This window comes from Rhynchophorus ferrugineus, unplaced genomic scaffold (assembly GCF_030347505.1).
Source record: "Rhynchophorus ferrugineus isolate W39M unplaced genomic scaffold, kcgeb_rfMv2 rfM10, whole genome shotgun sequence".
In the NCBI taxonomy this organism is placed as follows: domain Eukaryota; kingdom Metazoa; phylum Arthropoda; class Insecta; order Coleoptera; family Curculionidae; genus Rhynchophorus; species Rhynchophorus ferrugineus.
This window is the reverse complement of record NW_027472589.1, coordinates 1,878,200-1,893,471: the sequence shown is the minus strand read 5'-3', so window position 1 is coordinate 1,893,471 and position 15,272 is coordinate 1,878,200. Positions and strand designations below refer to the sequence as shown.

The 15,272-nt window shown below is 32.8% G+C and overlaps 1 protein-coding gene across 1 annotated transcript in view; it reads right to left on the bottom strand.

Moving 5' to 3' along the window:
- Positions 1-15,272, bottom strand: part of LOC143203743 (uncharacterized) — a 120,054-nt gene that overhangs the window by 31,476 nt on the left and 73,306 nt on the right. Inside the window, exon 3 of the mRNA XM_076416003.1 lies at positions 11,468-11,596. Coding sequence (XP_076272118.1) covers positions 11,468-11,596 — 129 coding nt within the window. The remainder of the gene's footprint in view (positions 1-11,467; positions 11,597-15,272) is intronic.

The window sequence follows — 15,272 nt, the reverse complement described above, 5'->3', positions numbered from 1 at the left end:
CATCGGAGGCAAATCCAAGTTATCATTAGACAATAAAGTATTGCTGTATGGTTCCAAAATAAAGTGTTGCGTGCTATTGTTGATACTCCGTACTATGTTTCAAATGAAGTGATACCAATGTACCAATGTAAATAAGAAATACTTATTGCCCATTGGGTAGATTATGTAACCATCAACCTAATAAATGCTTCGTTCAAACTACAACATGTACCACAACTGTGGAAGATGGCTGAAGTAACTATGACTACTAACCCAGGAAAGCAATCATACCGTTCAATATTCACTGCTGTGGACAATATCCTAATTATACGAAAAACTTCTATTGAAAAGGATAAAACCAATCATTGAGGAAAATCATCTTATTCCTGATTATCAATTTGGATTCAGGAAACAACATTCCACGATTGATCAGTTTCACAGAATTAGCAATGTCATAAAAAATCACTAGAAGAAAAAAGTTTGTCTGTAATATTTTTAGCTCGAGCCCTCGATAAAATTTGGCATGGCAGTAACAAACATAAGATTAAAATGCTCCTCCCTGACCGATATTCAAACATTTTAGAATCATATATAAGTGACCGATACTTCAGACTCAAAGAAAATGCATATTCTGAGTAAAATGCCTATTGAGTAAAATACAAGCAGGTATGCTACAGGGAAATATATTGGGACCACTTCTTTATCTGTTGTATATTATGGACTTGCCTACATTCAATGAAAATTTGTTACTACATTTGTAGATGACACTGCAATCCTAGTCATTGGAGGGTGCCTATCGTAGAATAAGTACTTTGTAATTTTAAAACTGTAACAAATTAGGATAAAAACAAGTAGCTTATTAGTGTTAATTTACTATATTGCTATAATAAATAATATAAAAAATATAGGAGCTGAAAATTATAACAAAAAAGTGTAACTCGAATTATAATATTAATATTATGTTTGTATTATATTCTTCAAATATACGTATAATTTACGAGAACTGGCAATGTCGCAATTCGAATTCTTGTGCGCCTGCCAGGACCTTCAAGAACTAGACTCTCGTACTTACATCATCGTAATTCCGTGTTGCCGAGGGTCCCGACGGCGGTACCACTCGAGAGTCACAGTTTTATCATCGCCTTTTTACGTAATTTTACGCGGGGTCTCTCTTTTTTTTTACGTAATAACGCCGGATCGAGTTGGCTGGGCGCGATCTCGTATTCCGACGGAGCACGGACGAAACGAGAGAGAGGACTGAGCCAGCCAGGTCGGTTCGTTTCCCATTTGTTAAAAACAAAACACGAAATGGTACTGTCACGGTGCTGGGGGGCCGCGAACATAACGGGTACGAGAAAGTCTCTCGCGGTTTCTTTCTACCAGTAGGTCTTTTTCATTTCTATTGTTGTTATTTTCTGCTTTGGTGAGCTTTTTATTGCGATGCTTATCTGTGTACTGGATGGTACCGAAGTTCGTTCGATCGTTTTGTTAGGCCTTCGAAAGAGCAATCCACCAATTTTCTGTTTAAATAAATAATAATCCCATGGAGAAATATCTGGATTATATGGAGGATAAACCATCATACGTTCCTTCAAAATAACATTTGTCGACAGAAAAAACTCCTGTACCGAATATTCATCGAAAAGTTAGACAAAAACGAAAAAATTATTAATAATCGCATGGGGAAATATTTGGATAATATGGAGGATACGAACGTCTCAACTAAGACACATGTACAAGAACTTTGCTAATACTCAGGAAAATTGACATTTTTTGGTCATTTTCGAATTTTTCTTCATATACTTCATTCATTCTTCATATCCTAAAAAACTGGTAAGACGACATTTTTGCAAATATCTCAGAAACAACTGCAGAGATTGTAAAATAATCATTTCTATCGTTTTTCTGGCTATAAATTTGATAAGATGCCAAAGTTTCAAGCCATTTAGAGATTTTAAAAGATTTCCCACTTTTTCCATATATATACTCAGGAAAATTGCCATTTTTTGGTCATTTTCGAATTTTTCTTCATATCCTTAGTTAAGATACAGATAAGTTGATGAAAATACGACCACATATGCAAAATTTTATCCTCAACATGATGGTAGAACAATTTTTAACGTAAAATGAACTTGTTGAAAGTTTCTCAGTATAATGTCGTTTTTGCAAAAAACTGGTAAGACGACATTTTTGCAAATATCTCAGAAACAACTGCACAGATAGTAAAATAATCGTTTCTATCGTTTTTCTGGCTATAATTTTGATAAGATGCTAAAGTTTCAAGCCATTTAGAGATTTTAAAAAATTTCCCACTTTTTCCATATATATACTCAGGAAAATTGCCATTTTTTGGGTCATTTTCGAACTTTTCATCATATCCTTAGTTAAGATACAGATAAGTTGATGAAAATACGACCACATATGCAAAATTTTATCCTCAACATGATGGTAGAACAATTTTTAACGTAAAATGAACTTGTTGAAAGTTTCTCAGTATAATGTCGTTTTTGCAAAAAACTGGTAAGACGACATTTTTGCAAATATCTCAGAAACAACTGCACAGATAGTAAAATAATCGTTTCTATCGTTTTTCTGGCTATAATTTTGATAAGATGCTAAAGTTTCAAGCCATTTAGAGGTTTTAAAAAATTTCCCACTTTTTCCATATATATATACTCAGGAAAATTGCCATTTTTTGGTCATTTTCGAACTTTTCCTCATATCCTTAGTTAAGATACAGATAAATTGATGAAAATACGACCACATATGCAAAATTTTATCTTCAACATGATGGCAGAACAATTTTTAACGTAAAATGAACTTGTTGGAAGTTTCTCAGTATAATGTGGTTTTTGCAAAAAACTGGTAAGACGACATTTTTGCAAATATCTCAGAAACAACTGCACAGATAGTAAAATAATCATTTCTATCGTTTTTCTGGCTATAATTTTGATAAGATGCCAAAGTTTCAAGCCATTTAGAAATTTTAAAAAATGTCCCACTTTTTCCATATATATACTCAGGAAAATTGCCATTTTTTGGTCATTTTCGAACTTTTCTTCATATCCTTAGTTAAGATACAGATAAGTTGATGAAAATACGACCACATATGCAAAATTTTATCCTCAACATGATGGCAGAACAATTTTTAACGTAAAATGAACTTGTTGGAAGTTTCTCAGTATAATATGGTTTTTGCAAAAAACTGGTAAGACGACATTTTTGCAAATATCTCAGAAACAACTGCACAGATAGTAAAATAATCATTTCTATCGTTTTTCTGGCTATAATTTTGATAAGATGCCAAAGTTGCAAGCCATTTAGAGATTTTTAAAAATTTTCCACTTTTTCCATATATATCTCTGACTATAATATATTTTTTACGAAAAACTGGTAAGACGACATTTTTGCGAATATCTCAGAAACAGCTGCACAGATAATAAAATAAACATTTTTATCGTTTTTCTTGCCACAATTTTGATGAATTTTCGAAATTTTCTTCCTAACGTTAGTTAAAATACAGATACACTGATAAAAATACAACCATATATGCAAAATGTTAACTTCGTTTTTAACCATTTTCAAATTTCAAATAATTCTCCACTTTTTCCTTATACAAATATATAATTCTAAACTCTACTGGCTTAGTAGAAATGTCAAGTTATTGTAATGAAGTATACACAATAAAAAAACAAGACAATCTAGACGATGTTTCATCGCTAAACCATCCATCCTCAATTTACATAGCGGTTTTACGTATATACGTGTCGTTCTCTCAACCACTTCAGAATCAAGCAAAATCAACATTAAAAATATTCGTATTCAACGCCCACCGCAGATTCTTTTTTCGTTTTAATCAACATCATCTTACGTAATCGTTGACGTTATACTCTAAGCACCGACCTAATCTGATATGATTGAATTTAATTTGATAAAATATGAGATCTCTGTTTAATTTTCGACCGACAAGCCATGCGAATCGCTCGATGATAGAAATAAATGTCGTTTTTGCTACAATATCAAGTCATATTCGTTTTAAATTGGCCTGCAGTTGATCTCGGTCTTATCACGTTTACCTGCAGCGCTGTGATCATAAACTGGTCGCAGTAGACCTTGAATTTATGTACATGTTATTTAAATATTGCACGCATTTCCCAAGAACGAATCGCAGCGCGCATTTTCGAAAATATACCTATTTTCACTAACGATGACTCAACACCGTTCGTTATTATCCCACTTGAGAAATGAGAAAACGTCTTGAAACATTAGCTGGATTCGGTCGAACGTGTCGTACGTTATTCGAATCTAGTCTCTTTTAAAAGTCTTTCAAATATCATTAACGGTTTCAATCAAAACGAGCAGTGAAAGTGGTACAAGTGGTCCTTGACATGACTTGAAGCCGAGCGACGAAAGAAAAAAATTCTTGCATATTATGCAGTTACCATACGGGGTATGTCTGAAATCAGGTCATATCCTAAATCGAAAACGAATGATTTGTTCTTAAAAAGCAGTCTTATTCGCCAGATATACGCCTGGGCGAGTTCTATTGGGTCCCTATACCTCGCGACAAAACTTTAGCCCATTAGACATTTTTCATTACAACTTTCAATAAACCTTAACAGGTCAATTGAAAAGTCCCCGGCCTACCATAGTAAAACACATTTTTTTTGGCAAAATTATTTTTTTTATTTAACATAATTCCCTTCAAGGGTGATACACTGATTATAGCGACCCTTCAACTTTCCGATACTATTTTTGTAGTACGATCTATTATTTACTTCAAAATAGGCCTCAGTTTCGTCCGTTGTCACATATCGATGCAAAAACTCGGGTGAAAAGTGAGCTCGCGTGGCACCCACTTTGCACAGAGCTTTCTCATACCCAAATATTCGTGAATGATATGATGTATACGTTCAGTTGATATCTTTAGAGTGTCTGCTATTTCGTTCAGTTTCAATTTACGGTCATTCAAAATAATTTTGTGGTCTTCGGTACTCATTTCGCCACGTCTAAACTTAGCATTCCAAACCTTGATGGCTGAGTTTCCTGGGGCAATGTCCGGAAACTCGGCATCAAGCTAAGTTTTTGCTTCAACTGTATTTTTCCCTTCAAAAAGCAAAATATAGCAACACGCGAAATTCCTTTTTATCAATTTTTTTCACAATAACAAATATTGCTTCACGCAAAATGCTATAATTCACAAACTAATGATCCGACAGCTGTCAAATTTATGCACGCATCTTTTGAGGGTTAGGGCTAACTAAAAAACATATGGATTTAATTCTAGTAGTGTCATCTATGTGTCAGGCCGGGGACTTTTCAATTGACCTGTTAAAAAATACGGATGAAATTAATAGTATAATTAATCTAAACTATGAAAAAAACTAATTTGCTACAAATAGGTAGAAAATTATTGGGGTAAGCTAGCATGTGTTGTATATTCAATTGACAGACCATTTAACAATGAAAAAAATTAAATTAAAATAATGTTAAAAACCTAAGGATTCTGAAGATATATGATAAGGAACCTGAGGATCTATGCACTACTGCAACAAAAATTAAAAACATTGATCAGTTCTTTTATTATTATTTTTCCCTGTCCGTGCTATAGTTTTGTCGTTAGAGCGAAAAAATTTTACTCGAGACTTATACGCCGACAATAGCTGTTTCTCTGTAATGTTTACATCAATACCATGAAGAACCGTGTTTCATTGTAGATTCTAAAATATGAAAGTTAATTTTTAATAAGAATGCCAATAAAAAAAATTGTAGTGTGCTAAAGTTTTATTGTTGTGTTTTGGGTATGTAAAATAATCGAAAACTAGACCAGAAAATAATTAAGGCACTATTAAGAAAGGATGTCAAATAGAAAACCTATATCTAATTATTTACATTTTAAATTGTTAAATTGTACATATTCAGGTAAAATATAATGGCACATTCAATAAACAGATTAATAAGGAGGTTATCCTATTAAAGGCATGATAATACAAAACAAAGTAAATGAACATACATGACAATAATGAGATCACTAAATCAACTGAGATTAAAAACGAAAAAATAATAACGATATCATAGATGAGTTATATGTCAGAAAACAATGTAACATTATACAGTGCTATTTATGCAGTACATCAAGAGAAAATATAGTGTCGATAATATGATTAGTAGAGGAGAAACCGCTAAGCTGGTATACCTGTTGATTTCATTAAACACGAAACACAAAACGATATATATGAAGAACTTGAAGACTGTAACCAAATATATCTATAAAAATTGAAAGAATTTTTGTAAGTAAGAGTAAGATAAAATGTGACAAATATGATTATTAGTTCCTTCAGTAATTCTATTTGCGCCACTGTTTTAAGTGCTAACCAAAACTAGCAAAACCATTTCATAATTAGATAGATTTTAAAGTCGGTAACATTTAAGAACCCAGTAAGTTCCAGTCAATAAGACCTTCAGATCTCATACCAATCTGATGTTTAGTTTAAAAAGTTACAGTGATTTTAGTGAAACTTTCTTTATTTTCAAAACAATTGAGAAAAAAACAAGTTGAATTGACAATTGAATGCCATTTATAGCATAACCTAGATCTAATCCACAGTAACTACTGACTATGTAAAGATCAAAGTAATAGTCCAAGGAAGAAGAACCATGAAAAGCCTATTTTGAAGGCTTAGTTTTACGAAAAGGTAGATATATTTTTGTATGTATGTTCATACTTGAACACACTAGTTTCTACACTTATAATGGCATCATATTCTAAAGATACTGTGTCTAGTGAATACGGAAAACGAAAAATCACTTCCTACTATACCCTCAGTTTGTTTAACAGGTTGAAAGACCAGTGAGCCATTCTGATCTATATTTTCAATGTCGTTCTCAAAAATCATTAGATTTTGTTACCGATAGTTTTAGATGATTTTAGCAAAGATTATTTCTGATCCGACTAAAAAAACTGTTTTTTCGTATTATTTTTAGCAAACATATGATTGGTTCCATCAGCATATGCGCTTTTCGATAGTCTGAAACATATTACGTTTATTATTTGATAATTCGATTGTTGTGTTTTACTTGTCTATTAATTTGTTATACATGATTGTGAAAATTTCATAAAATCCGTAGCAAACTAGCAAAATACTAATTTTTTATATGTGAAAGAAGAATATATATTAATCCATAAAATAGCATACTATATATTACTGGTACAAAATTATTTAAAAAACGTAATTAAAATTACAACAAGAATAAAAATTATAATATATTCTAGATGTGGCCATATCAACATAATTATCAATCTCTCATAGTGGCAGAGATTATCTAATGTTAAATAGTTATCTAACACTGTCTATACAGAGTACGTTACAATATTAGAGTCATTGTTCGCACTAGTTATTAAAAAACATGATATCTGTACCTGTGTTTGTACATTTGATAAGGAATGTGTGAGTACTGATATTGGAGTAGGTTAGAAAATGATGCCAGCAGAATTATTAATGAAAAAGACCCGAAGTGTGAGAAAGTGATTGTTGTGACCCAATCCCAGAGGCAAATAATTCCAGGATTTCGTGACGAAACACAATCAAGAACATTTCTTGTGAACACTTTCTCTTTCACAACTCTGACAGAAGGAATTCATAATGAATGTGTTGACCTTTTACTCTTTTTTATCAACACAATAGTGGTGAATTATCTATGATGGGGCGGCTTCAAATTTTTTTTCTCAATAAAATCATGTAATATTTAGACAAATATGTGTTTATATCTAGCATATCTCTGTCTAAGGCTGTAGAAAAAGTAGAAGTAGCGGTCAACAAGGTCTACAAATGGACTAGAGACTGAAAAATACAGCTTAATAGCACCGAATCTGTCTATGTGAATTTTGTGCGAGATGACTAAAACCTAATCATATCACTTGACCGACGCTCGATTCCTCAGCAGAATTGCTAAATACCTCAGCATTACATCTCGATGGTAGGTTAAATTGGAAATATCATGTTAGACAAAAATCACAGCAGATTACACTCAAAGTCTAGCAACTGTATTGGTTAGTCGGAAGATACTTTCAACTTGACGTATTGGTTAGTCGGAAGATACTTTCAACTTGACCTAAAATCAAAGAAATTGGTTTATCAGTCAATCATAAAACCAATGGGTTGCACTAAAACATCAAACCAACTAGTAATCCAACGCACCCAAAACAAAATTCTACTATTAATTATCAATGTGTATCGCTACTGATATATGAAGTAATCCGAGATTTCGCCTTAAAATATGAAATAAGGTTGCTAAATCAAAGCAACGTAAAGCAATACAGCTACTGCATAACACACAGGAGTATATAAGTGTATATTGTTCAGTATTAAGTGTATATTGTTCAGTATATAAGTGTATTCTTAACTTTAGCTTAAGTAGTCTAAATTTATTTTAATTTGGGACATACTGATGTATTAATCCCGTACACGCCTTGTCTGTATACTAATGCAAGTACAACAGAACAGTAGTAATAAATTAATTTGTAAATTAAGATTGTACTAGGCATATCTAATGTATAAATAATATAAACTACAAGTAAAAGATTATACTCACACCTGTCAAAGGCCAGTATTACCGAATTATGTTGAGATACTGTACGAATAACGATTTACAATGAGTGGAAAGCAAAAAAAAATACTTTCTTCCAGTCAGTGGTGACGTAACTGGGTCAAACTCGCCCGCGGAAGAGGAAGAACGAAACCAGACGTGAAGCACTCACCGCGTCCAATCAGATAACAGGATGACACAACGCCAATAAAAAAAAAAACAAAAACGTGAACGAGTTAAATAATTAGGTTCGATTGACGTTCAGTTGATCGACTAGAAATCACGTTATTAATTGTAATTAATAAGGTATGTCTTCCGCAAGGTGTTATTTTATTATGGAGCACACACGAAACAATGACGTATTCACCTGCCTTCATCTAGCTTGACGGACGTGGGATTCTTTAATTCGCATCCTCATTAACCGTAGAGGCGTTGTTTTTCTTGGTTCTCTAATAAAATTGGACCCAATTACACGCACACTCTCGCACTCGCACGACCGTAACGTTTAAAAATATACACACATTCGTGTATATATCACCTACTTATGTTAACAATACGGCGTTATCTTTCTGTGTTATCTTTCGCTACGAACATGTTCGAATAACTGGTGTGGTATAACAACAGATGACACACTCATACATACACATATACGCAGGCACCGTGCCTGATATATCGATTCTATTGTGTTTGAAACTCACCCTCTAGGTTTTGGCGCCCTTCTGAGCAACTAACTCGACACGACACTGTCGTACGAAGCGAGGAAACAACACGACTCGACCGTCTCACAACAAGTCGCTCCCCGTGGACGTTTAATCTGGCGATTGTCGCGCGACACTGCCCGATTGTGGACTACTGAAACGATTTTTTTTTCGTCGGTCGACCACAAAAGATGCTACTTTTTAGGCACTATAGGTCTCGATTATCCGACACCACGCCTCGGCCTATTCGCCGCTTGTTACCAAGGTAACCGACGCGAGAGACCACTGGCGGTCGCCGGGCGAACCCGACGAGAACGGGGAACTGTAAACGGGCGACGGTCGGGCTTCGCTTGGATAGAGGGCGCGCGTTGTACAGGCGATCGGAGGATGAACATCGCTTGTCAATAACTCCAAACTTGAAACGCAATAATCGCTGCTGGGAAAAATACATACGCTTTACCAGGTGTACCGGAAAGTTATTACCGGTTTTTGTAACAGATATCGCCAGGCTTAAGTATGCAATATTATGATTTGACATCTGTCATTTTATTATACCGACATCAAGCTTCAAAATTATACACGTTATAGTTCGCGAAAGTAACACCGCCATAGATTTGTACCTCATTGAAAATGTCAGATTTCGTGCCTGAAAATGTGCCTTTGCGGCACGCATTACTTTTCTCATTCGATCAAAAGAAAATAGCCGCTAAAAGTCATGTGAGGCGTGGTTTCCAAAATTCAAAAGTGGTGATTTCGATGTGCAAGCCAAAGACGTTCTGGTAAGCCGAAAAAATTTGAAGACCTGAATCTGCAAGAGTTATTGGATGAAAACCCAACCCAAACCCAAAAACAAATGACAGAAGCGTTAAAATCTGGCCCAAGATACTATTTGCGACCGATTACGAGCAATGGGGAAATTCCAAAAAATGGGAAGACAGGTGCCACATCAATTGAATGACAGACAAATGGAAAATCATCTGTGAAATGCTGCTTCGACGATATGATTGGAAGTAATTTCTGCATTGCAGTATTGCAAGTTATTTTATAGCACGATAATATTTGAATCAGCAGCAGCATTGAAAGTATTTGTACTCTCCTGACCTTCCTCCGTCCGACTATCAACTTTTCGTATCAATTGGACAGACATTTACAGAGCAGCACATAGCCAATTTCGAAGATGTTAGAAAATGGCATCCATAAATTACCTAAAACATTGGCAAGATTTATAGTATTACATTTTCACATGTTTGTATAGCGTTCAAAGATGGCCAACATATTGATTTTATCTTTTAGAAAGCTGACTAACTCTAACTCTTTACTAGTACTGGAGCTCCTATAACTCCCATTCATTATTTGTAAATTTTGTAATGCTTTCTGGGAACTAAGGTATACATACATACATATAGTATATTCAAAGTTATTTTGTAAATACGTCATCTAAACTTGTGACGTCAAAACATCGCAATATTACCGCATCAACTCTGAGTTTTAGTTCAGTTTGGCTTTGACATACAACAAAATTCTAGTCTAAATAAAATAATTGAACAAAAATGTTATCAAACATAATTTATTTTAACATTATAGTACACCTAAAAACCATAGTTAATTATACAGCCACAATAGTTTATAGGTTAGAGTTATAACCTCTTGTCACTATTGCTTTCAAGAATTGTGCATATACTTCTGACAGCCGCACGACTTTGACAGGCTCATTCATTTACGAGTTAGAACTAATCAGACAGCATTGTATCTGTTTTTAACTAGAATAAAATGAGAAGGAAAATAGTGTCTGATATTGAAACCAAATTAAAAATTACGGCAGGCAATACATTAAACATCTTGATGACGTATGTACAAAAAAACCTTCAATAGACTATGTATACATATATACATACCTATTTACATATAAAATTAACAAGCATTATTTCCTGTAGAACGCAACTACTGATAAAAATCGCTGAATGTATGTATGTTCAAATGTATTTTGAAGCCATAAGTATTTGAAATACTAATTACAAAATACATCAACGTCAGATATTTGAAATGCAATTACAAAATACATCAACGTCAGATATTTGAAATGCAATTAAATTTTAAGCAATGATTGAAATACAAAGACAACATATGTATTTCTATTTCATTTACGTATTTTAATTACAAGTATTTTAATTTATTCAATGGTAATAAATGGATACTTAACTTACTCTTTATCACAGCCATTAAGAAACTCTCTTCCGTTCTCTGGAATAGGACTTGGTTCGGGTTCTTCCTGTAAGGGACTTTCGAATATCAGGGTCTCGACCATGGAACCTTTTGAACTACCAAAAGAAACTCTGCAATAAAAAACACACATTTTAGTGCCTAAATATCGTCATTTCTTTACGTCAAGCAAAATGTTTATAAATATTAACGAGTACTTTCAATATACAGACAGTACTAACCCCTCAACGTCTTTAATCAATCTATAATAAAAGCACAGACGTTAAAATGAATTTTTAATAAAATACAAATTAATATTACTTATATTAAACGCTATTAAGTAATATTATCTGTACCAGAGCTTGTACCTTCCAAGCATCATCGATGACCTTACGAAGGAGACAAACATTGAATTAACTCTTAAATCGTCTCAAATCTCCGGAATAATAATACTTGGAGAAAATTATTAGTTTAAAAACATCCACTGTACAAGATAATATCTAATAAATAATATATACCTTGATAGACAATACTTCAGTACTTATAAAAGGACTTTAATGACTAAATTACGTCTAACGATTTAGTACTTAATGTTAGGTCTTTAAAACGGTCTCTTAAAGTACTTTCACATAATTTTTCATCAATTATTTTTCAATCAAAAGGTCAGTATGGAATAAATATAATTTTAAATAGATTTTGAATAATTGCCAAATTACTTTTAATACGTTTTCTGTATACTAGAATATATTTGAAAATAAGTAGATAGTACGTAAAAGACTGAAATAACAAAATTTTTTTTTATTTTCGTTAAAATTTCTGGCTGATTGAATTTATTTTCATTATACCATTATTATTATACGGATCACTGTCATAATATTACATGTAATAATATAGAAAGAGTAAATGATCTTTCAGTATTAAGCTATAAACGTTTTTCACACAATCTCGTTAATATTAGATAATTGGAAATAATAGTTTTTAATGTCAAGGAATTCCTAAAGGTGGATATGTAAACTTACATATATTTAAAAGCTAGTAATTATGTCCCAAAATTTGGAAGAATTTTCATTAACCTGTGAATACTTGAATAAAAAATGGCAACAAAAAACCTGAAAATGAAAATATAAAAAAGTATCAATTTTTTTATCTCTTGGACAAACATTAAACTATCAAAACATATGTATTTTGAGGTAAAAGAAACGAAAATCTATACTAAATTGTTTTAGAATCTATAGTTTTTAAGATATGGGACATTAACAAGTGTAGCGACCTTGGGGCATGTCGAATTTTACATCGTGGAATAACGGTCAACAAAAACTCAACTTGCATCACCAAGAAACTAAAGGTTGTATTAAAACTATTATATAATCACTCAATTCAGCGTAAAATTCTTCATAAACCCTGTAATTTTCATTAAACTGTGATCACTTCAACAGAAATGACAACAAAAAAAAACTGAAAATAACAACAAATTGCAAATGTAACGACTATATATGGAAAAAGTGGACTTTTTTTACCTCTCAGATAATGATGAAATTGCCAAAACATATGTATTTTGGGATGAAACAAACGAAAATCTGTGTTAAATTGCTTTAGAATTTGTTCTTCCTAAGATATAAACAGCAATCCCCTCCGTTAAAAAAAAATTGATGGTATGAACGAGGAACTAAAAGTTGTACTAAAACTATAACGTCAATATTCGATTCAGTGTAAAATTATTTATAAACCCTGTAATTTGCATTAATCTATGATTCGAAACTCAATATGTATGAATGATAAATGATTTATGATGATAAACAGATATAACAAAATGAATAACAATGTCTCCTGTTGAAATCAAATCTTACGTAAACTTTGGGACACCCTATATATTCATTCTGTATAGTAAAATAGTAACCATACAGTCAGCTTTAAATAATATATTGAATGACCTTGTTAAATATGTTGTATATTTTTTTTAATTCTGACTTTATGGTCAAGCTGACAACAAAAGAATATCAGCACGGCTTCACACCATTGTGTTCCGATTAGACAGATATGTTTATGTTCCATTTGGATGGCGCCAGTATTATAACACTTAACATACCGACGTTTCTTGAACTTGATCTCTAGAGCACATCATATCTCAGCGAAATTGATCTAAAATTAATTTTTGGTATACTAAGTGTACTAATTCAATATCAGGGTTTAAATTTATACAGAAATCCGTCTATATTTTATTTATTAAAGTTCCTGAAGGTGTTATCACCCACAGAAAATATCATAATCACTGTTATAATTATTAATTAATATGTTTATCGACAAGAAAATAAAATGAGGAGGTGAAGGAAGGTAGTTCCGGAAAGGGTACTGAATTATTCGTGCAAATTTACAATGGCGAATGGAAAGAGGATCCCACAGGATTGGCAAATAGAACTTATTCCGATACAAAAAAGGGATAAAAAGGAAACTGTAATAATTAGAGAGGTATTACTCTATTGGGTACAGCCGACATCATTACACGAGAAAGAAAGCAGAAGAAAGGATAAAGAATGAACACTAAAACTATTGTAAATGTTAGTGTAAAGAAATAAATTATACAGCATAAATAAATAACTGCTGTGTAAGTTATTAGTAAATTAGAGAAAAGAAGGTTATAAAGTTAATACATCGTTATTTTAAATAACACATTCACAAATCCACTGACACACAATGCTGTACACATATCTTGACGTCCCTGACCTACACCAACTAACGAGAATCTTCTATTGACCTATAACCGATTTTACAATGCCAACAAAATCGACTCAACATTCCGATATCCGAAACAGAAGCCATAGTCCATGGTCCGTCTATTTTTTTCTCCTCCAAAGAGGATTACAGCGATAACAAGATCATCTCTTTCCCCTTTTCAGCTCTATTTTTGTTTTACTAGCAGCGCGCATCATTCCTTCCTTTATCCAGGAGAATAAATATACTGTGACGACCGAACCACTTAAAAGAAGCGATCTATTATCGTTTATCTCGCCTCATTTTAATGGAATATTTCTAATATCTTGGCCGAAATGTTGCTTACATGGGGGACACGATGTTATTGGTAATTTTCTTTACAACAAAATAAACTTATAAGAAAAAAATCGATATATATTTATTAATAAATAAAATTTCGAGGTTAAATAATATATCTATAAACTATTATGTCGTAACATTAAAATTATTTAAAAAAACAACATAACTTTTAATTACCATCAAGTGATTGCCATTGGAAATACTTTTCTTTCGTTACAGCGTGAAATAGATAGTTATAAGTCTTAAATTCGATCATATCTCTTAGTTAAATTAATTTAGCATAACACATAACTTGAATCGTAACTTATCTGATTGATTATCGTTTATTTTTAGTGCCTTATTGTTTACAAACTCTTGAACAAGCATGGTACACATGTTTAGATTGTAAAAATGTTGTTTATACCTTAACATGATTGAGCCGACAGTATTGCTTCTGCAGTTTTCCCGGGCGTAACAAAGAAAATCCGTTTTCATTTGGTTTAAAATTGGCCTTACTCATCAACCTAATCTCCAACAAGAGAACATTCATTCCAGCGCCTCTCTAACATTTCAATACCACTTTTTGCATTGTCACATATCGACAAAATTCGGTTTATTAAGTTTAAACATGGCCAAACACTGCTCAGAACCATCAACACCTTCTCGTTTTCGGTCAACAGTGAGCAAACGCCGCATCCACTTCGAACAGAGCTTTTTCATAGTCCATAGCCATACCAACACGTTCTTTTGATATCTTTACGATGTTAGAGAGCTCACGCAACT